Here is a 23029-nt window from a genome sequence, read left to right as displayed (position 1 = left end):
TTTATATTAAATGCAGAAAATTGCTTAAGCTATGCCTGTAATTATTAACGTAGGGGTGCCAATTCACAGTCTCCATTTCAGACGTTATAGTTGGCTAAGAGTTCAGATGAGCTTCACTAGCCCAGACTTGGTTTGTCTGTAACCTCACGTGTTCTGTGAAGTTGCCTGCTTCTGGATTCATAGCCATGCTGGATGGCAGTGCAATGAAATATAATTTTATTGATACTTTCGCTGTGCTCCAATACTGTACCTTAGACACTCAACCTAAATATGTCTGTGAGGTTGCAGGCCAGTGCCAAATACAGTTCTGTTAATTATCCTCAAATTGATATAACCATTGGGAAGAAAATTCAAATCCAAGTACTTTGGATTGCTTTAAAACAGTTTGTGACTGTTAAAGGATATCCCATTGACCTAATCTGAAATATATTTATGTTTTATGATTCTCATGCTAATGAGTGTGATTGCTAGTTTAAGAAAAACTGTCAGCTAAAATAGGGTTAAATTTCCAGATGATATTCCTTCAGGATATGGGCCATGAGGTGGTTGTGGGTCGCATGATAAAGATTGGTTCTTGGTGACTAGTGTAGTGTGTTCTTATTACAGTATGGTTTGGTTAAACAGTCAATACCTTGTCTTGGGGTAATGTGTGTGTATGAGCAAATACAGTAAACAATGGAAAACATTTTGGTCCTGTGTGATCGGCTCTTTATCTGCTTCATTTGGCAGCCATGTGCAGATTTAGGTAGGGAATGCAATGCAAATTGGTTTATTATTGTCATATGCACTGAGGTACAGTGAAAAGCTTGTCTTGCATATCCTTCATGAGGATCAATTCATTGCACAGTACATCAAGGTAGTACAAGGTATGAAATAATCTATTGCGGAATAAAGTGCAACAGCTACCTAGAGAATACAATGCAGGTAAACAAAGTGTAAGACCATGACAAAGTAGATTTTGAGGTCTGGAATTCATCATATCGTGTTAGGGAACCATTCAATAATCTTACAATCGCAGGGCAGAAGTTGTCATTGGGGCTGGTGGTACATGCTTTCAGACGGGAGAGGAGAAAAGGGAGAATGTCCAGAGGATTTTTGATTGTGCTAGCTTCTTTACTGAGACAGCAAGAAGTACAGACACATGGAGGGAGGGGAGGCTGGTTTCTCTGAACTGTGCCTGCAGCTTTCTGCAGTTTCTTGTGGCCTTGGGCAAAGCAGGTGCCATGATGATCATGGCACATATGTCATTTATTTCACTCTTGAAAATGTTACTAAGGATAATTTTATGGCTTGGATTTCTCTAGACTGGTTTAATGGAATTTTAGCCTAATTCCAGTTATGCAGTCATCATTTCCTAATCTAGCGTTTAATTTGCAAGTTCAGGAAACTGCCCAGCAGATGGCATGATTATAATGTGAAACGAAGAATGAGCTGTGAACTGCTGAAGTAAACCAAACCGTTATCAGAGCAGCAGACACTGTGTGTGAACAGTGTTCTAAGCTGTGATATGTAATAGTCAAGTCGAGAGTGTGGTATCCTTATCAATATGCTTTGTCTGACCTGTCAAGCACAAACCTCATGTTAAAATGTTTCTTTCCTCAGTGTTTAGAACGAGCAATGAAGTTTGCATTTGATGAATTCCACCTGTGGTATCAGTTGGCACTTTCACTGGTGGCTAGTGGGAAGGTAAGATTTCTAACTGCATAGTAGCTGCCATTTATACCTGTCTTCATACTGATTTGTGTAAATGTAATTTTGAAGTTTTTCATAAATTTGTTTCTGTATGATGCTTGTTATCTTTTGTGTGTGTCTACAGTTAAAGAACAAGCCTTTAATTAAACTATAATTTATTCTTTTCCACCTTTCTCTCTCAGTCTTTGCCATGTTTACATGCAATTGGCAGTAAGTTGGGAATGACTCGAATTGTTATAATAACTCTGGAAATGGATTGCTTTCCTCAAACCCGCGAGTAGTCTAAAAACTGACTTAAAATGCCAAGTTATCTTAACTTCTAAAAATGTATTCTAAATCAAAGCAATTTATGTATAGGAGTAGCATTGCACATTTGATGCCTAATTTAATGAATCAAACTATTGAGAGCATTATTTGTAAATTCTGCCTTTTTATTGGTATACATTAATTATCAACAGATGCTTTAGTATTCTATATTTGAATAGTTAATAGGTACTTTTCAAAAGTACTTATTTAGCTGTATAGTGTTTTGAAATGAACAGAGGTTGTGTTAATAAATTATCTTTACAGTATTTACAAGATGTATTACTACTATGTAATGCTCTATCTTTAACACATAAATAATACAAGCTACTCTAATGTGGTGTTGAGTTCACACTATGATCTGTACACAGATTTAATTGTTCAGTGTACTGTAGTTTTAATTATGTATTAACTGCAACACCGCATGGATGTGAAAGTATTTTTTAGTAATCAGCTGCTACACAGTACTAGTGATGAGATGCCATATATTTTCCTATCTTCTATCTCCTTAATCACAAGTTGAAAATGGTTAATCATGACCACATAGCCCATCTGAGGCAATAAATTTCTACAGTTCCATAAAAGCTATGTATTGCCAATATTCTGTATGTCAGGCAGCATGACTGTTTGAAGTTGATGACCTTTCATTGGAACTGAGAAATGTTAGAGATCAAACAGGTTTCAGTTGCGGAGAAAGGAGAAGAGAGAACAAAGAAAATGTCTAGGACAGGTGGAGATGAGGAAGGACTGAATTATGTCACAGAGTGATGGTGACTTGACTGAGAGGTGACAGTGATAGCTTGTAGATCGCAGTTGATTTGTCTAGAAGAGATCTGAATGGAAAGATACTGGGGAGATGAGGAAAAAAATTGGAGTGATAACAAAACTACAGTTGCTGGAAATCTAAATTGAAAGAGAACATGGGTCAGGAGACCCTTGTGGAGAGAAAAAATGAATTAAATTTACAGGTTGATGATTAATCATCAGAGCTGGCAAGTTCTGGTACAAACTGGAAAGGCAGCTTATCTAAAATTTTGGGTCTTGAAAGTTGTTATGCATTTAGAGATGAAATGCTGTACTTTCAATTTTCATTAAGCCTTATTGAAAAAGTCTAGAGGTCAAGTACATAGATCAGTGTGGGAGTAAGGTGGAGAATTAAACTGACATGCAGCTGGAAGCTGAGTATCATCACTGAGAATTGAATGGAGCTGTTCTGTATATGATTAAGCAAGTGAATCACTGATTCACCAAGAAGCAGAGTTTGGGTGTCTGACTGTTGGCAAGGGAAGTCTTTAAATGGGCAGGTCTTAATTGTTTTGAAATTACATGAGCGTTTGCATGAGAAAGCCATTGGGTGTTGACAAAGTTCCACATGGAAGGTTAGTTAAGAAGGTTCACTTTGACAAAGTTCCACATGGAAGGTTAGTTAAGAAGGTTCAGTCGTTAGGTATTAATGCTGGAGTAATAAAATGGATTCAACAGTGGCTAGATGGGAGATGCCAGAGAGTAGTGGTGGATAATTGTTTATCGGGATGGAGGCCGGTGACTAGCGGGGTGCCTCAGGGATCTGTTTTGGGCCCAATGTTGTTTGTAATATACATAAATGATCTGGATGATGGGGTGGTAAATTGGATTAGTAAGTATGCCGATGAAACTAAGGTAGGAGGTGTTGTGGATAATGAGGTGGGTTTTCAAAGCTTGCAGGGAGATTTATGCCGGTTAGAAGAATGGGCTGAACGTTGGCAGATGGAGTTTAATGCTGAGAAGTGTGAGGTTCTACATTTTGGCAGGAATAATCCAAATAGAACATACAGGGTAAATGGTAGGGCATTGAGGAATGCAGAGGAACAGAGAGATCTAGGAATAACAGTGCATAGTTCCCTGAAGGTGGAGTCTCATGTAGATAGGGTGGTGAAGAAGGCTTTTGGAACGCTGGCCTTTATAAATCAAAGCATTGAGTACAGAAGTTGGGATGTAATGTTAAAATTGTATAAGGCATTGGTAAGGCCAAATTTAGAATATTGTGTGCAGTTCTGGTCACCGAACTATAGGAAAGATATCAATAAATTAGAGAGAGTGCAGAGACGATTTACTAGGATGTTACCTGGGTTTCAGCACTTAAGTTACAGAGAAAGGTTGAACAAGTTAGGTCACAATTCATTGGAGTGTAGAAGGTTGAGGGGGGATTTGATCGAGGTATTTAAAATTTTGAGAGGGATAGATAGAGTTGACGTGAATAGGCTGTTTCCATTGAGAGTAGGGGAGATTCAAACGAGAGGACATGATTTGAGAGTTAGGGGGCAGAAGTTTAAGGGAAACACGAGGGGGTATTTCTTTACTCAGAGAGTGATCGCTGTGTGGAATGAGCTTTCTGTAGAAGTAGTAGAGGCCAGTTCAGTTGTGTCATTTAAGGTAAAATTGGATAGGTATATGGACAGGAAAGGAGTGGAGGGCTATGGGCTGAGTGCGGGTAGGTGGGACTAGGTGAGATTAAGAGTTCGGCACGGATTAGGAGGGCCGAGATGGCCTGATTCCGTGCTGTGATTGTTATATATGGTTAATGTAGATCAGGGGTTCCCAACCTGAGATCCACACACCCCTTGCTTAATCATATTGGTCCCTGGCATAAATAAGGTTGAGAACCCGTGACGTAGATGGAAAATGAATCTTGGACCTTAAGGTTGAAAAGGTATCTTTGAAATACTTAACAGAGAGAGGAAGATGAGTTTTGTGGTAATGGAAATGACACTGGTTGGGTGGAAGGGAAGGATGAGTCGAACCCTGTCCTTGATCTGAGGAGGTGAGGAGGTGAGGTGAGGAGCTGAGAACAGATATGCAAGGAATGAAATATTCATAGTTGTAGACACGAGACCACATAAGCTGGAATCTGGAACAAAAATGCAGAATACTGGAAGAACTCGGCTGGTAAGCTGCCAACTGAAGGGGAGGGATTCGTGAGGACAGAGCTGCCTGCCAGGGTGTGTTATGAAGAGAGTGGTTTCTGTAGGAATCAGAAAGGGTGAGGGCAGGAAGAATATGTGACTGGTGGTGAGATTGAGTTGGAGCTGGTGGAAATGGCGACCTGTGAGGTGAAAGATGAGGACTAAGACATCTTAATTGCAGTTTTGTCTGTGAAGAGTGGGAAGATGAGAGTAAACATACAAGGAATGGAGGAAATGTGCGTGAGGGCTCCGACAACTATGGTAGAGGGGTGGTCATGTATCAGAAAGGAGAACACTTCCAAAGTCCTGGAGCAAAAAGGCCTTAGAGTCATAGACACTACAACAAAGAAACAGGCCCAAAACTATTATTCCAAACTATTCTGCCTAATCCCATCGACCTGCGTGTGCACTAAATCTACGTTGATGAAGGATCAGCCAGAGGCGGAAAAATTAAGAGAAGTAGACGCATTCCTACCAGGATGCGGGCTAGGAAAGGACAAAGCTGAGGTAGCTTGGGAGTTGGTGGAATTTATATTTATTTCAGCAGTACGTCTGTCTTCTCACAGAGACGGATCCAGAAATATAAGAGAAGTGTCAGGCATTTCAGATAGTCGAGGGCAGGATAACAGTTGGTGGCAAAAGTTTAGGAAATCATGTTCCATGTGAATGCAGGATACAGCACTGATGTAGTTGTGGGTGTAGCGGAGAATTAATGGGGGGGTTGGGTAAGGTGTCAAATATTTAGAACAAGGATTATTCCTCTTAGTCAATGAAGTTAGGCATAGAAAGAGCCCATTGAAATGTCCATGGCCCCCTCTTTGATCTTCAAAAGAGAAGTTGTTGGGTAAGGATAAGCAGTTGAGAGTGTTAGCTGAGGGGAACTAGTCAGAACTTTGTTCAGGAAGGAAGTGGTGGGACCTAAGACTTGCTTGATTGAGGTTGGAACCAGAGAACTGGAAGTTAAGGAATGTTGGAGGACATGAGCGATGTCTCTCCATAAAACCAATGGATAAGGAAGAAGGAAGACATTTCAGAAACACTGAGTTCTTCCAGGTGAAAGTTGAGATGAACCCACAGGGCAATAAAAATTTGGAGTTCTTTGCCCAAGAGGGTTGTGTATGTTCAGTCTATTGAGAATATTCAAGAGAGATACTTTTTGACCATAAAGGATATGGATTAACAGAAGAAGGTACACAAAGGAAAGCATAGTGAACAGTGGAGCAGACAGGAGGGGCTAAATGGTCAACTGCTGCATCTTATAAATTTGTTTAACGTTGTAGAAATGAATAAACATTGCACATAAGAAGAAAATTAGGCCATAAATTAGGCCTTTGTTTATGACCTACTTCTGTAAGATCAGTGTACTTCCATACCTGTTCCTCCTCCTCCTCCTCCCCACTTCCCTTGATCCTTTATAGAGAGCATTGAGGAATATATCTGCCTCCTTTCTGATTATACTCAACATTTTGACCTCCATTGCTTTCTGTCGTAGAGAGTTCTACTGGTTCACGTATTCCAGGTGAAAGAAATTCTCCTGACATTGATTCCAAATATCCTGAGGCAGAGCACCAGCTATTGAGATGATCCTTTCTGCATTTAGACAGTTTAGTCCTGTTAGAATGTTATAACTTTCTGTGAGACAATGTCATTCTTCTAAACGGCAGTAAATTTAAGCCTGATCAACCCAATTTCCCTTCATATATTAGTCCTGCATCCCAGCCAGCAGTCTGTAAAACATTTGCTAAAAATTTCTTGACACATTCGGTGAATGCAAACTTAAAAAGTGAAAATGTGATGCGTTCTCTGTCCTCTCTCACCAACCTATCCCCCTTTTGTGGTGTTCACTAACATGAGAATATAAGCCAGCTTTATCTGAATTTTTGAATTTGCAGTCTGCTGATTACTTGTACAATAATGCCACTAGAATGTAGAAATTGTAATGTGATGTTTACGCCCCTTAGTGCATCTGGGTAGCAAAGGTGGGAAGCTGTATGCACTTGATGATTAGATTTCTGAACATTATCTAGCAACCTCCACTGGTGATGCATGTGTATTTGCTCAACAGTGAGGGATTTTGTTTTGGGCATTGCACAACTTTTGCATTCAGAATCAATGATCTGATAATTCATTCAAAATTGTAGGAATACAATGAATTGTTGGCCTCATAAGTAAACACACAGAGGTTGTGAAAAAGTTCTAGCTTTTCTTCAACTAATGACAAAATTGTTTTTTCAACCATTGGAGTTTGTTAACATGCTGTTAAAAACAATAGATAGGAAATTTTCCTATACCTCCTATTTCATACAATATGCTTGGCTGGACCAAAAGCTTTATTTAATGTACTAAATAAAAGAGATATGTATTTTGTTTCCCTCGCTCACCTTATCTCCTTACCTGCCCATCACCACCCTTTTTTTTCTGTTATTAACTGAATGTCAGTATCCTATAACTGATTAAGGAGAAGACAAAGAAATTATCATTCTTTTGGTACCATGCACTAGGATAGCAATCAATCTTCAGCAATCTTAAATCATTTGAAAGAAAGAAGGGAGAATTATCGATTGTCGGACAGCTTTGGCGATATGAATTACTGTGTCACAGAAGTCACTTCAGTCATTTTCAAAGATGTCACAAGACTTTTTATAGCTTTAATTTTCTAGTTCTTTCTGCTTGAATTGCAAAATAGCTTTGGTGGCATGCAATCACATTTTCAGGATTGAAGACCAGCAATGTAAAAGGGTGGGAGTATTAAGAAAGTGAAATATTAAACTTACAAGTTTGGAAGGGGTAAGCAAAAATAAAGATAAATGGAAGTAAAGGAAAGAGGTATTTTAATCTGAAAGATTGTAGAGAAGAAAGGAAAGAGATGATTATGATGGGAAGTGGAAGAAGGGACTGTTTAAAGTTGAAAGAAATTGGAAGAATCTCCTGGAACAGTGCTGGATAATTCACCAGTGTACTGTGTAGTCTCATTCACAAGCAGATTGAATGTGAGCAATCAAATGAAAATCTTTATCTCGCGTCTATTAGCCTGGCAACAGCCAGTGCCTTCAGCTGAGGAGAAGCTGGAAGTAAAGGATTGATTGGTTACTTTCAGTATTCCTGTCATTCAGTAAAAACAACTATTGCAGTACAATAAAAATTGTAGCATTACTACTATCTCCAAAGTTGTACCAAGGAACATTGCTTTTGTTTACATCAATGGTGCTGAGATTCAGTGGATTGAAAGCTTCAAGATCCAAGGAATGGACATCACTAATAGGCTGCCTTGGACCAACCATTGCCAAGAAAGTGCACCAATTCCTTGACTTCCTGAAGAGGCTAAAGAAATTTGGCATCTTAGACTCTTACCAACTTTTAATAATGCACCATAGAAAGAGTCCTATCCAGATGCATCTCAGCTTGGAATGGCAAATGATATTCCCACAACTGCAAAAAATTATAAATAGTTGTGGATACAGCTCAGCACATCGAGGAAACCAGCCTCCATGCTATGGATTCCGTCTATACTTCTAGCTACCTTGATAAAGCTGCCAACATAATCAAAGACCCCTCCCACCCGGGATATCCTCTCTTCTCCATCCTCCCATCAGGCAGAAGATACAAAACCTGAAAACACGTACCACCACAATCAAGGACACCTTCTACGCCACTGATAAAAGACTATATGGTCCCCTACTCTATACCTTATTGTCTGCCTGCACTGCATGTCCCTCGTACTGTTGGAACAAAATGATCTATATCAATGGCATACAAAACAAAAATCTTAATTACCTCTTAATTACATGTGACAATAATAAACCAATTTACCAATATATAACTTATATTGACTTTAATTATATGACTTATATGACCAATTTTTATGACTCATCTATTGGATTCTAATGTGCTGTTGAAGCACCACAAAGTTGATGCACAGTCCTGATTCATGTTGACAATCTGAAACTTTGAACATGTACTTTTGCTTCCACAACTGCTGCTTAGCCTACTGAGTCTTTCTAACTTTGATTTTTACTGTTCTAAATTCCAGCATCTGCTGTCTCTTTTGTCATCACAAAGTTGATTTTGTCTAAATAAATGATAGAAAGTGAAAGGATTTCTTCTACAGAGTAATTCCAGTTGCTTTGTACCAGACCAAAGTTAAAAGTTAATTTTATTATCAGAGTACATATACATTATGTCACCACATACACCACAAAGATTCTTTTAATGCCGCGGGCATACTCCCAAATCTATAGAATGGTAACTATAACAGGATCAATGAAAGATCACGTAGAGCTTAGAAGGCAACGAATGCTGCAAATGCAAATATAATTAATAGCAATAAGACCAGAATACCATAAAACATAGGAGTAGAATTAGGCCATTCAGCCCATTGAGTCTGCTCTGCCATTCCTCATGGTTGATCCTGGATCCCACTCAACCCCTTCTTGCCCTATGCCCTGACTGATCAGGAAACAATCAACTTCCACCTTAATATATGCATGGACTTGGCCTCCACCACAGAGCATTCCACAGATTTGCTGCTTTCTGGCTAAAAAAATTCCTCCTTACCTCTGTTCTAAAGGGTCACCCCTCAATTTTGAGGCACCTTTCGAGTTCTAGATACATCCACCATAGGAAACATCCTCCCCACGTTCACCCTATCTAGTCCTTTCAACATTTGGTAGGAGTCAATGAGATCCCATGCATTCTTCTAAATTCCAGTGAGTACAGGCCTAAAGCTACCAAACACTCCTCATATGTTAACCCCTTCATTCCCGAAATCATCCTCATGAAGCTCCTCTGGACTCTCTACAATGACAACACATCCTTTCTGAGATGTGGAGCCCATAACTGTTGACAATACTCCAAGTGCGGCTTGGCTAGTGTCTTATAAAGGCTCCGCATTATCTCCTTGCTTTTATATTCTATTCCCCTTGAAATAAATGCCAACTTTGCATTTGCCTTCTCTACCACAGACTCAACCTGTAAATTAACTTTCTGGGAGTCTTGCAAGAGGACTCCAAAATCCCTCTGCACCTCTGATGGTTGAAGTTTCTCCCCATTTAGGTAATAGTCCACACTGTTGTTCCTTTTACCAAAATGCATTATCATACATTTCCCAACACTGTTTTCCATCTGCTACTTTTTTGCCCATTCTTCCAATTTTTCTAAGTCCTGATGCTTTCTCAGTCCTACCTGCCCCTCCACCTACCTCCGTATTATCTGCAAACTTTGCCACAAAGCCATCAATTCCAATATCTAAATCATTGATAAACAATGTGAAAAGCAGCGGTCCCAGTGTGAAAAGATCAAGAGCAATGCATCTGCTGTCTCTTCAGTGACCTCTCTCAGGACTCTGGGATGTAGTCCATCTGGCCCAAGTAACTTATCCACCTTAACACCTTTGTGTTTGCCTAGCGCTTTTTCCTTTGTAGTAGCAATGGCACTCACTCCTGCTCCCTGATACTCACGAATCTCTGGTGCACTGCTAGTGTCTTCTACAGTGAGGACAGTCACAAAGTACCCATTAAGTTCATCTGCCATTTCTTTGTCCTCCATCACTACCTCACCAACATCATTTCCTAATGGTCCAATATCAACTCTCACCTTCCTTTTATTCTTTATTTAACTAAAAAAGCTTTCGGGGATCCTAGCAACACACACAAAATGCTGGTGGAATGCAGAAGGCCAGGCAGCAGCTATAGGAAGAAGCACAGTTGACATTTTGGGCCGAGACCCTTCGTCAGGCCTAACTGGAAAAAAAAGATAGTAAGAAATTTGAAATTTGGGTGGGGTGAAGCTAAGAGCTGGAAAGGTGACTGTTAAAAGGGATACAGAGCTGGAAAAGGGAAAGGATCATGGGACGGGAGGCCCAGGGAGAAAGAAAGGGGGAGGGGAGCACTAGAGGGAGATGGAGAACAGGCAGAGGGTGATTGTGAGAGGGGCAGAGACAGGAAAAAAAGGAGGGGGAATAATTAAATAAGGGATGGGGTAAGAAGCGGGAGGGGCATTAACAGAAGTTAGAGAAATCAATGTTAATGCCATCAGGTTGGAGGCTACCCAGATGGAATATAAGGTGTTGTTCCTCCAACCTGAGTGTGGCTTCATCTTGACAGTAGAGGAGGCCATGGATAGACATATCAGAATGGGAATGGGACGCGGAATTAAAATGTATGGCCACTGGGAGATACTGTTTTGTCTCTGGCAGACAGAGCATAGGTGTTCAGCGAAACAGTCTCCCAGCCTGTGTCAAGTCTTACCAATATATAAAAGGCCGCACTGGGAGCACCGGACACCAGCCGACTCACAGGTGAAGTGTCGCCTCACTTGGAAAGTCTGTCTTGTGCCCTGAATGGTGGTGAGGGAGAAAGTGTAAGGGCAGGTGTAGCACAAGGTTAAGTGCCAGGAGGGAGATCGGTGGATGGGGGGGGACGACGAATGGTCAAGGGAGTCGCGCAGGGAGCGATCCCTGCGGAAAGCAGAAAGGGGGAGGGAAAGATGTGCTTGGTAGTGGAATCCCGTGGAGGTGGCGGAAGTTATGGAGAATTATATGTTGGACCTGGAGGCTGGTGGGGTGGTAGGTGAGGACAAGGGGAACCCTATCTGGAGTGCGGTGACGGGTGGATGGGGTGAGGGCAGATGTGCGGGAAATGGGAGAGATGCGTTTGAGAGCAGAGTAGGTGGTGGAGGAAGGGAAGCCACTTTGTTTAAAAGAAAAAAGAAAGACATCTCCTTCGTCCTGGAATGAAAAACCTCATCCTGAGAGCAGATACGGTGGGGACGGAGGAATTGTGAGAAGGGGATAGCCTTTTTGCAAGAGACGGTGGGAAGTGGGGGTACAGTAGATATGCCATCTCCCGAGATGGAGACAGAAAGATCAATACGGGGAGGGAGGTGTCGGAAATGGACCAGGTAAATTTGAGGGCAGGGTGAAAGTTGGAGGCAAAGTTAATGAAGTCAACGAGCTCAGCATGCGTGCAGGAGGCAGCGCCAATGCAGTTGTCTATGTAGCGAAGGAAAAGGGGGGGACAGATACCCGTATAGGTCCCTTGTAAGCGGAACAAGTGCTACACCTGCCCTTACACTTCCTCCCTCACCACCATTCAGGGTCCCAGACAGTTCTTCCAGGTGAGGCGACACTTCACCTGTGAGTTGGCTGGTGTGGTATACTGCATCCGGTGCTCCCAGTGTGGCCTTTATATATTGGTGAGACCTGACACAGACTGGGAGACTGTTTCACTGAACACCTACGCTCTGTCCGTTATTGAAAGTAGGATCTCCCAGTGGCCACACATTTTAATTCCACGTCCCATTCCCGTTCTGAATGTCTGTCCATGGCCTCCCCTACTGTCAAGATGAAGCCACACTCAGGTTGGAGGACCAACACCTTATATTCTGTCTGGGTAGCCTCCAACCTGATGGCATTAACATTGATTTCTCTAACTTCAGTTAATGTGCCTCCCCCTTCTTACCCCATCCCTTATCTATCTATCTATCTATCTATCTATCTATCTATCTATTTATTTATTTATTTCCCCCCTTTTTTTCCTCTCTCTGTCCCTCTCATAATCACTCTTTGCCTGTTCTCCATCTCCCCCGGTGCTCCTCTCCCCCTTTCTTTCTCCATAGGCCTCTCGTCCCATGATCCTTTCCCTTCTCCAGCTCTGTATCCCTTTTGCCAATCACCTTTCCAGCTCTTAGCTTCATCCCACCCCCTCCTGTCTTCTCCTGTCATTTCAGATTACCTCTCCCCCTCCCACTTTCAAGTCTCTTACTATCTCTTCTTTCAATTAGTCTTGATGAGGGGTCTCAGCCTGAAATGTCGACTGTGCTTCTCCCTATAGATGCTGCCTGGCCTGCTGCATTCCACCAGCATTTTGTGTGTGAATTTCCAGCATCTGCAGATTTCTTTGTTTTCGGGTATCCTGCTGTATATTTTCAGCTAGTCTGCCCTCATTTTTCATCTTTTACCTTCTTAAGACTTCTTAGTTGCCTTTTATTGGATTTTAAAATCTTCCCAATCATCCAATGTCCCACTCAATTTTGCTACCTCCTATGCCCTTTCCTTGGCTCTTATGCAGTCCTTAACTTCTCTTGTCAGCCAATGTTGCCTACCCCTGCCATTTGAGAACTTATTCCTCTGTGGAACATATCTATCCTGCACCTTGTGAACTATTCCCAGAAACTTCAGCCATCTCTGCTCTGCCGTCATCTCTGCCAGTATCGTCCTCCAATCCACCTGGCCAAGCTCCTCTCTCATGCTTTTAATTCCTTTTATTCCATTGTGATACTGATACATCTGACTTGTGCTTCTCCCTTTTAAATTCTGGTATGAATTCAATCACATTATGATCACTGCCTCCTAAAGGTTCCTTTACATTAAGGTTCCTAATAAAATCTGGGTTATTACACAACACTCTATCTAAGATGGTCTTTCACCAAGTAGGCTTGAGCACAAGCTGCTCTAAAAAGCCATCTCATAGATATTCAACAAATTCCCTCTCTTGCAAACCAAAAACAATCAGATTTTCCCAATCCCTTGCATATTGAAGTCCCCCATTTACAATTACCCTTACTACATGCCTTTTCCAGCTCCCTTTGCAATCTCAACCCCACATTTTGGCTACTATTTGGAGGTCTATATTTGGTTACAATAATGTCTGTTTTTACTCTTGCAGTTTCTTAACTCCTCCCACAAAGATTGAATATTCTTGGATCCTCTGTCACCTCTTTCTAAAGACGTAATTCCATCTCTTACCAACAGAGCCACACCATCTGTTATGCCTTTCTGCCTGTCCTTTCGATACAAAGTATATCCTTTGATATTAAGATCCCAACTATGGCCTTCTTTCAGCCATGACTCAGTAATGCCCACAATGTCATACTGACCAATTTCTAATTGTGCTTTGAGTTCATACACCTTATTCTGAAAGCTACGCACATTTAATACAGCACCTTCAGTCCTGCATCCTTAGTCCTTTCAAATTTTGCCTCTGTGGTACAATTTAACACTTTGCTCTGTCTGCATTTATACCCAATCATTGTCTTGTTCTTCCTTACATCCATGTAACACCCATCAGCTGCTTGTAAACCTGCTGGCTGATCGTCAGCTCTAACATACTGGTTCCCATCTCCCGGCCATATTAGCTTAAACCACTCTCAACAGCTGAAGTAAATTTGCCTGCAAGAATCTCGGTCCCCCTCAGGTTCAAGTGCAACCCATCCCTTTTGTACAAGTCCCTACTGCCCCAAAGAGGTCCCAATCATCCAGCAATCTGAATCCTTGCCCCCTGCTCCAATTCTTCAGCCACATATTTATCTGCCACCTCATTCTATTCCTGTCCTCACTGTCTCATGGCACAGGCAGTAATCCCAATATTGCTGCCTTTGAGGTCCTACTTCACAGCTTCCTTCCTAACTCTCTATTCTTTTTTCAGGAACTCCTTTTTTTTTCTTCCTATTTCATTGTTGCCAATATGCACCACAACCTCTGGCTGCTCAACTTCCCCTTTTCAGGATATTCTGGACCTGCCCAGAAATATCTCAGACCCTGGCACCTGGGAGGCAAACTAGCATCCATATTTCCTTTTTGCGTCCACAGAATCGTCCATCTGTCCTCTGACTACAGAGTCCCCTGTCACTGCTGCCATCCTCTTCAGTTCCCTACCGTTCTGAGCCAGAGGGCCAGACTCAGTGCCAGAAGTGCGGCTGCTGTTGCTTCCCCCAGCTAGATCCCCCCCTCCTCCCACAGTACTCAAAATGGAGTACTACTGTACTTATTATTGTGGTTGATGGCCACAGGGTTACTCTCCACTATCTGACATTCTCCCTTCCCTCTCCTGACAGTCACCCATTTCTCTGTCTCCTGCAGCTTTGGGGTGATTACCGTCCTATCATTCCTGTCTATCACTGCTTCACTTTCCTTAACAAGCTGAATAACTGATGAGAGATGAAATAACAAGATAAAGAAAGTGAGATCATAGATTGTGGGAACATCTCATTAGATGATTGTAATTATCCCTTTTTGTTCAGGAATCTGATGGTTGAGGTTCTTGAATCTGGTGGTGTGAGCCCTGAGGCATGTGGACCTTCCACCAGATGGTAGCTGTGTGAAAAGAGCATGGCCTGGATGGTGAGGATCTTCGATGATGGATGCTACTTTTCTACACCAGCATTTCATGTAGATGTGACTATGGGTTAGATTTGATTAGCCATGAAAATAAATGATCATTAATTATATTAAAACACCCATGTCAGGATGCTGTTTGTTGACTGTAGCTCAGTGTTTAACACTAGCATTTCCACAGTCCTGATTGATAAGCTACAGAACCAGGGCCTTTGTACTCCCCTTTGCAATTGGATTCTTGACTTCCTAACCCAAAGACCACTATCTGTGTAGATTGCTAATAATATCTCTTCCTTGCTGATGATCAACACGAGTGCACCTCAGGGATGTGTGCTTAGCCCACTGCTCTACTCTCTCTATAGCCATGACTACGTGGCTGGGTATAGCTTGAATGTCATCTGTAAGTTTGCTGAAGATACAACCACTGTTGGTAGAATCTTAGGTGGAGACGAGAGGGTGTACAGGAGCGAGATATACCAGCTAGTTGAGTGGTGTCACAGACCAAAGAGCTGATTGTGGATTGTAGACTTAGGGAAGGGTAAGTCAAGGAATCATGAACCAATCCTCATAAGGGGATCAGAAGTCGAGAGAGTGAGCAATTTCAAGTTCCTAGGTATCAAGATCTTTGAGGATCTAACCTAGTCCCAATATATCAATGCAGCTATAAAGAAGGCAAGACAGTGGTTATATTTCATTAAGAGTTTGAGGAGATTTGGTTAGTCACCGAAATCATTTGAAAACTTCTACAGATGCACAGGGAGAGCATTCTGACAGACTGCATCACTGTCTGGTATGGTGGGGGGGGGGGGGGGGAATTGCTACTGTACAGGACAACAAAGCTACAGGAAGTTGTAAAATTAGTCACTCCATCATGGTTACTAGCCTCCATACTAGTGTAACACTTACCTAAAAGGCTGGTATGTGTCTAGGGGAAAAGGAGATCCAGCCACACACCAAGCCCACCTCCCGTACACGCAGGTGCTGTGAGAATCGAGTTTATGCCTCGCGCTGCCCACAGTATCAACTTCACACCAAATACCGTTATGAAATACACTTTAAAGAGTTTACTAACATTAACTAAAGAAGGATTAGGCAATACAATATATATATATACAAGGAACAAAAAAACAAAAGGCGCCAACTTATCAAAGTTCAGTCAGTGTAGTGCACATCGTAGGAGCTCAATCAACGAACCAATAACCCATCTGACTGCCGTGCCGTTGCATCTGGGACCACCCCGGTGGTCTTACGAGCAGTCCAGCGCAGGTCCACCTTCCTCGGCGTCTTCCTCCCGACTCCCCTCACACCAAAAACCCGCAAAAACCCCTCCCCCAAGTTCCCAGCCTCTCAAGACACAATAACATTCCCCATTGATTAACAAATGAATACAATTACCATATCAGCCATTCTAAAGCGATGCAACGGCGAGAGAAACACTTATCAGACAAAGAAGCATTCCTACTCGTAATAAACCAAAGAAGCCATTTTGAGTAACATACACAGGACATTGTACACTAGCCTTCAAGAAGCAGTGCCTTAGAAATTCCTCATCACCCAGGAACACACTCAGCAATTCAGGAACAGCTCCTTCACCTCTGCCATCCTATTTATAAATGTACATTAAACTTATGAACACTACCTCACTTTTTATATTTTCTGTTTTTGCACTACTTGTTTTAATTTAACTGTTTAACATACATATATACTTACTGTAATTTGTTTATTTATCTTTTTCTGTATTTGTCATGTACTCTCTGTACTGTTGTACTACTTTGTATGTTAAGGAATTTCATGACAAGTGGTATTAAACTTGATTCTGATTCTGAATGGTCCAAAATAACATACTGAAACTTGCAGTCTTTAAGTAATTGACGCATTCATATGTGTGATCCAGTAAACTGAGATATTATTACCATGCTGAAATCCTTTATATTACAATTCTGCTAATTACAGTCGTGACAATGTTTTTAAACACATTTTCCAAAATGATCATATTATTTCCCTCTGGTGAACATGGGCCCCAAAATAACATCTTTCTACATTAGCAAGCAGCTAAGGGAATGAACTAAAAATGCTTCCTGAGTGATGACCTAATTTTTGTCTCGACTTGCTACTAAATTATTGATGTTAACAGTCTAGTAGGTTAAGGAGCATCTTGGGTCTCCTCAGCAGTTCTATATGTTGTTTCCAAAAATTTGTCAACAGGTAAAGAACAGAAATTCTAAGAAAATACATTTTGCACATTTATTAATATATCACAAACTACCCTGTTTGTAGAATTTGACAGTAAGGTGGATATTGTTGTGATGGAACAGCTATCTACATAATGTCATTCCCTAATGTCCAATTTCCCTAACCTGTTGAAATTCTAACTTCTTCAAATATTTACCTACTCTTCTAAAACCTATTATTAAGTACTGCTTTCACTCAGAACTTCATGTCATAACTCTCTTCTGCATTATGAAATTTCTCCCCTTCTCTCCATTAATATTCTTGGTGATTTCCATACATTTATTATCCTTTTTTTTGGGCACTTGAAGGTTGTGGTGTTGCTGAAGAAAAGGGTGCCCAGAACTCTGGTCTAACCCCAGGTTTGCCTAGATTTTGTTTTGAACCATTAGAAACAAAATGTGGTCAGAGAACCCATATAAACAAACATAAGAGATTCTGCAGATGATAGAAATCCTGAGCAACACACAAAATGCTGGAGGAACTCAGCAAGTCAAGCAACATCTATGAAGAGGAATAAACGGTCAACATTTCAGGCTGAAATCTTTTATCAGGACTGGAAAGGAAGAGGGCAGAAGCAAGGATAAGAAGATGGGGAGGGGGCAGGGAAGGAGTACAAGCTGGCAGGTGAGAGGGGAGACCAGATGAGAAGGGAGGTGGGTGGGTGAGTTGAGGGGGTGGGGTGGAGGGTGAAGCAAGAAGCTGGGAGGTAAAGGGCTGAAGAAGAAGGAAGCCAATGGGACAGAGCAGGAAGCAATATAAGAAAGGGAAGGAGGAACAGAACCAGGGGGAGGTGATGGGCAAACAAGAAGTATAACCCAAATCGGAACAGTCTACTTTGCATCAATGTTAATTTAACTTTTGGCCAAAAGATGTAAATATATTTTGAATATTTGAAAACCTGCAGGATGTCAAATGAGTATCCTTCTCATAGGAGGCAGTGTCCAAGTGGAAGCACAATATAGTGTTACTGAAATAGAGAGTAATACATTCAATATTCTTGTTGGATTTCCTTCTACTACCCTTTTCAGGCTGTGCATTCCGCATCACAACAAGAAATTTATTTATTCATAACATAGTACCTGATTCTTTGTGCTTACACTGATCTGCTTCCTGCTTCATAGAATCATTGAAGTTTAAAAGCATGGAAGCAGCCCATGTTAGGTACAATGTGCCGACCTGACTCTTCAGAAGAGCATTTGTTGTCAGGACACCACTCGCCTAACCCAACTTACCACACTTTTGTCAGTACCATTAAGTTCCTTAGTAAATGATAATTAAGAAGAAAAGAATTACAGATGCTGCAAATCAGAAATAATGATTGAAAGCTCTTGAAGCTCTTGGCAGTTCAGGCAGCATTTGCCGAAAGCAAAGCAGAATTAATGTTTTATGTCAGAAAACCCTTTATTAGACCAAGAGCCTTTGACCCAAAATAGTAAGTCTGTTTATGTCTTCATTCCTGCTGCCTGATCTCCTGAGTATTTCTAACACATTCTGCTTTACTTTCAGATTTCCTGCATATGCAATATCTGCTGTTCATTTGCCGCCAGGGATTTGCCTTCTGACGTTTGGCAGACCTTGCTAGAGTTGGCTCTGTGCTCTTATGCCACTGTGAAGCCAAACAAAGACTTAGAAGAGTTTAGAGAGAGCATGTGACTTTGTATAAGGAAATGAGAGGACACGAAATAGGGCAGGTTATCTTGGATGAGTGTGCTAGATAGGCATTGGATTTTCACCTTTCACAGCCTGATAATGGTTGGATGTGCAGGAGGATATTGGATGAGGATGTAGAGAGGAGCACTTATGATGCTCCTTCCACTGTCTTTCAGGAGCAGTTGAAATTGATGACACACCTATAGATTGATAGCACAACTGAGAAACCATCTTTGAGTGAAAATAGAGAAGAAACAGCAGTGAACTTTTATGCAAAAGTTGAATATACTACTCTGTTGTGCAGGACCATATTACTCACTGCTCTAACAAGAACTACAGTGCAAAGAGGACCACTATTGGTCATCAAGCCACCATTGGTCTTTCTCGCTCAACTGGAACCCTGATGAGTAGGATTATTTATTTTCCTCATTTTTGCTATAAAGCACTTTTTGAAGGTTAATATTTATATGTGTTAATTCTACTTCAGTCAAATGTTCTTGAAATAGGAAGAACATATCCACTCTAAATGTGTGTTTTCATTTTGGATGTCGTCATTACCTTTTTAAAAGAAGTCAAACCATTTTAGCATATTATAATTAAATGCTAACAGCCTCTCATTTCTGTCTATCATTACTCCTTATCTTTTTTGGAATATTTTGACTGGAGCACTGCTGTGATGATGTTGTTTGTGAACCAGCTTTGAAACAGTCATTTCTATTTCCTCACAAAGCCAGTAACTTACAATTCAAATGAATCACTTGTAGGATAAGGCATAGCAATTTAGTGTTTAGTTCAACTGGAGGAATGCCTACCAGATCAGATGATGTCATTAGCAATAATTATTGAAGTCATAGAGGTTAATCCAATTCCCAATGCATTTTGCTGAGTAATTAGTACATCTCTGGAAAATTACTGTATAAAATAATCATTATGCTATTTCATTTGAAGAGTTTACCGTCAAAGTTTAGACAATTCAACAGAAGGATATTAGCCATTATTTTAGTTTCTCATATAACATCAATGATTCCAGTTAATTATTGTGGTTGAATATAGATTTCTGGTTTGTAGCCAGTTAATCACCTGTTGTAGCCCTGGACTACAAAATGGGAAAGATCGACTGGAACAGGAAAATAGTCCGGGGATCCTATCCCTGATGGTCATGCATTTCTATGTCTTTTGTGTATAATCAGATGAGGATGGGTGGGAGTAGATAAGTATATCTGGGATATTTATGTTCCCATTTCCCTCAATCTGCCTCTGTCCCATTATGGTATAATATATCAATGTCAAATATGTAGAGTCAAACATGAAGGGTAGTAATTTGGACAAAGTGCACAAAAGAACTGTGATTACTTGCGGAAAAGTATGCTAATATGACTCATCCCCATTGGGGGCTGGAAGGAAAATTAAAGAAAAAGAGACTAGAATAAAAGGATGCATCTAATTATAGACTAAATAATTTGTCTCCTTTAGTTCTTTTGTAGACTCAATATTATTTGATACTTACTAATATGCATTGTGACAAATGTCATTCTTTGGATAGGCATTACTTTGCTCCCAGAGTTAAAAGTGCTGAATTTAATATTCTGTAGTTTTTTTGGAATGGATTTATTAATGTTCCTTTTTGAACTATGTGAAAATAAATTCTGAACATTACCAAGAATTTAAAATGATTTGAGATTATTTTGTTTAATTTTCAGTTTACATGGGCTGTGTCTGCTCTCAGAGAATGTGCAAAACTCCATCCTAAAGATCCGTGCGTACCACTCATGGCTGCCAAGGTTTGCATTGGCTCTCTACGCTGGGTAAGTGTCTCCTTTCCCTAATCCTTTGATGTTGTGCAGATCAGTAGCCGGTGATAGAAACCTAATGTGCGTTACAGTGAAGGAGCCATGCTATTTTTATGCAGTATTCTGCAAGGGCCATTGTAATGATTGTCCTCTAAAAATGCTCCTTTATTAAAATAAAATAAAGCAGAAAAGAAAGTGAATAATATAGTATATACTCTGTGACTTTTATATAATCATTTTATAATAACTACTCATTCCACTTCATATGTTGCTCATCAGAGTTCATCTGTGCGGGTTTATCAATTAATTTACTCATTGCCATTTCTTTTAATCCCACCCACTCTGAATTGGCCTGCACTGGACTTGGTCAACAATGTATTCCTGATTGGTTGTTTTCAAACTTGACCATAAGCCCAACTTGCTCCTTTTTCCAATATGTACCTCATCGCGATCTTGAGTTCTGCCCCACCACCCTTTGGTATCCTGGCCTGCCAACTTCAAGGCACTGTGGCTAGACTTTGACTTAAGACCTTTCTCTGGGCTGGATTCTGTGCCGAGTTGGCTGGTTTCAACCATGCCACGAAACTAATTTACCTTCTTCTCCTTGCCCCACATCAGTCCTGTTGCAGGGTTTTGACCTGAAATGTCCATTTGTACCTTTTCCCCCCCATAGAAGCTGTTTGACCTGCTACATTCTGGCTCTCTGTGAAGTGAGTCTGTATTTCCTGTAGAAGACAGTGTGACTGAGAAAATGAGCAGGGGCATGAGGTAGTAAAAAAGAGGCAAGAAGAGGGAGAAGCAGGGAGGCATATCTGTCCAGAGTATTCAGGTAGTTCCACCACCTAAATGATGATGTGGAAAATGACAAACAATTCAGTAACTTCACTGAAACTTTCCTCCTACTATAACTATAACCACGACTGCAGCTTTAGAATGGGGCTAGAACGCCACTGTGTGTGGTTGTCAAGGTGACCGTGGTGATACTATTTTAAAACACCTCTTCTTCGGGGCTGGTAAAGGAGATATTTACAACATCTTGCTGTTACTTAAACACTGTTGTATAAGAGCTATTTATTCATTGACCTCACTATGCCTCACTGCCTCATGACAGAGGCCGGTAGGGGACGATGATACCTAGTTTTGAAGAGGTTGAATCATCTTGGTGTAAGCGTGCTTTAAGCAGGTGTTGTGGCTGTTTGAGTGGTAGCACACCCTTTAACCTAAACATTTGCTCACAATGCATCTAGCAGTGTTGGTAAAGATAGCAACATGGTGTGACATCTGCATGTACTGCGAACCTCATTCTCCATTTTGGTAATGTTGTCTTCCCTGTACTTTGCTGATAAAGCAGACTTCTCATCGACTCTTTGAGGAGTGCCATGGAGAAATATGTTGTTTTCAAATTGATTTTGTTAGGTTTTTTTTGGAGTCTCAGAGATCTTTTCTAAGGATATCAAAATGATGCTATGGAAGTCACTCAACCCTGCACCCATTCAAAATACTGTGTCAGTGCAAATTTAGTCACAAATCCATTAATCCCATAGTCCAAATCATTGACAAACATTGTGAAAAGCAGCAGTTCCAACACCAACCCCGGTGGACCTCCACTGGTAATTGACAGCCAGCCAGAATAGGAAACCTTTATTCCCACTCTCTGCCAGTCAGCCAATGCTCCACCCATGCTAGTAACTTCCCTGTAATTCCATGGGCTCTTGTTAAGCAGCCCCATGTGTGGTATTTTTCCAAATGCCTTCTGAAAATTCAAGTACACCAGGTCTACCATATCTCCTTTGTCTACCCTGCTTGTAATTTTCTCAACAAATTGCAATAGGTTAGTCAGGCAGGATTTTCCTTTCAGGAAACCATGCAAGCTTTGGCCTATCTTGTCATGTGCCTCTAGACATATTGTAATCTCATCCCTAACAGTCGATTCCAACAACTTCCCAACCACTGATGTCAGGCTAACAGGTCTATAGTTTCCTTTCTGCTGCCTCACACCCTTAAATGTTGGAGTAACATTTGCAGTTTTCCAGTTATCCAGTACAATGTCAGAATCAAATCTTGAAAGATCATTGTTAATGCCTCCACAATCTCTCCAGCGACTTCCTTCAGAACCCCAGGGTGCATTCCATCAGGTCCAGGAGATTTATCCACCCTCAGACCATTAAGCTTCTTCGGCACCTTCTCAGTCGTAATTTTCACATTTACACATTTTTAAATTGCACATACTTCACTTTCCTGATACCCTTGAATGTATGGTATACTGCAGATGTTTTCCACTGTGAAGACTGATGCAAAATATACATTCA

At 41.0% G+C, this 23029-nt stretch overlaps 1 protein-coding gene across 4 annotated transcripts in view; it reads left to right on the top strand.

Annotated features, from left to right (window-relative positions):
* The window catches only part of LOC132402741 (tetratricopeptide repeat protein 7A-like), a 245947-nt gene that overhangs the window by 82835 nt on the left and 140083 nt on the right, over positions 1 to 23029 (top strand). For all 4 annotated transcript variants that reach the window (XR_009515057.1, XM_059985708.1, XM_059985710.1 and 1 more), the window contains 2 exons: positions 1603 to 1686; positions 20631 to 20735. Coding sequence is in view for 3 of the 4 variants with exons in the window: in XM_059985708.1 (XP_059841691.1) it covers positions 1603 to 1686; positions 20631 to 20735 (189 nt within the window). In the remaining variant the exon portion in view is untranslated. The remainder of the gene's footprint in view (positions 1 to 1602; positions 1687 to 20630; positions 20736 to 23029) is intronic.

This window comes from Hypanus sabinus, chromosome 12 (genome assembly GCF_030144855.1).
Source record: "Hypanus sabinus isolate sHypSab1 chromosome 12, sHypSab1.hap1, whole genome shotgun sequence".
Taxonomy (NCBI): domain Eukaryota; kingdom Metazoa; phylum Chordata; class Chondrichthyes; order Myliobatiformes; family Dasyatidae; genus Hypanus; species Hypanus sabinus.
This window is presented reverse-complemented; position numbering and strand designations above follow the sequence as displayed.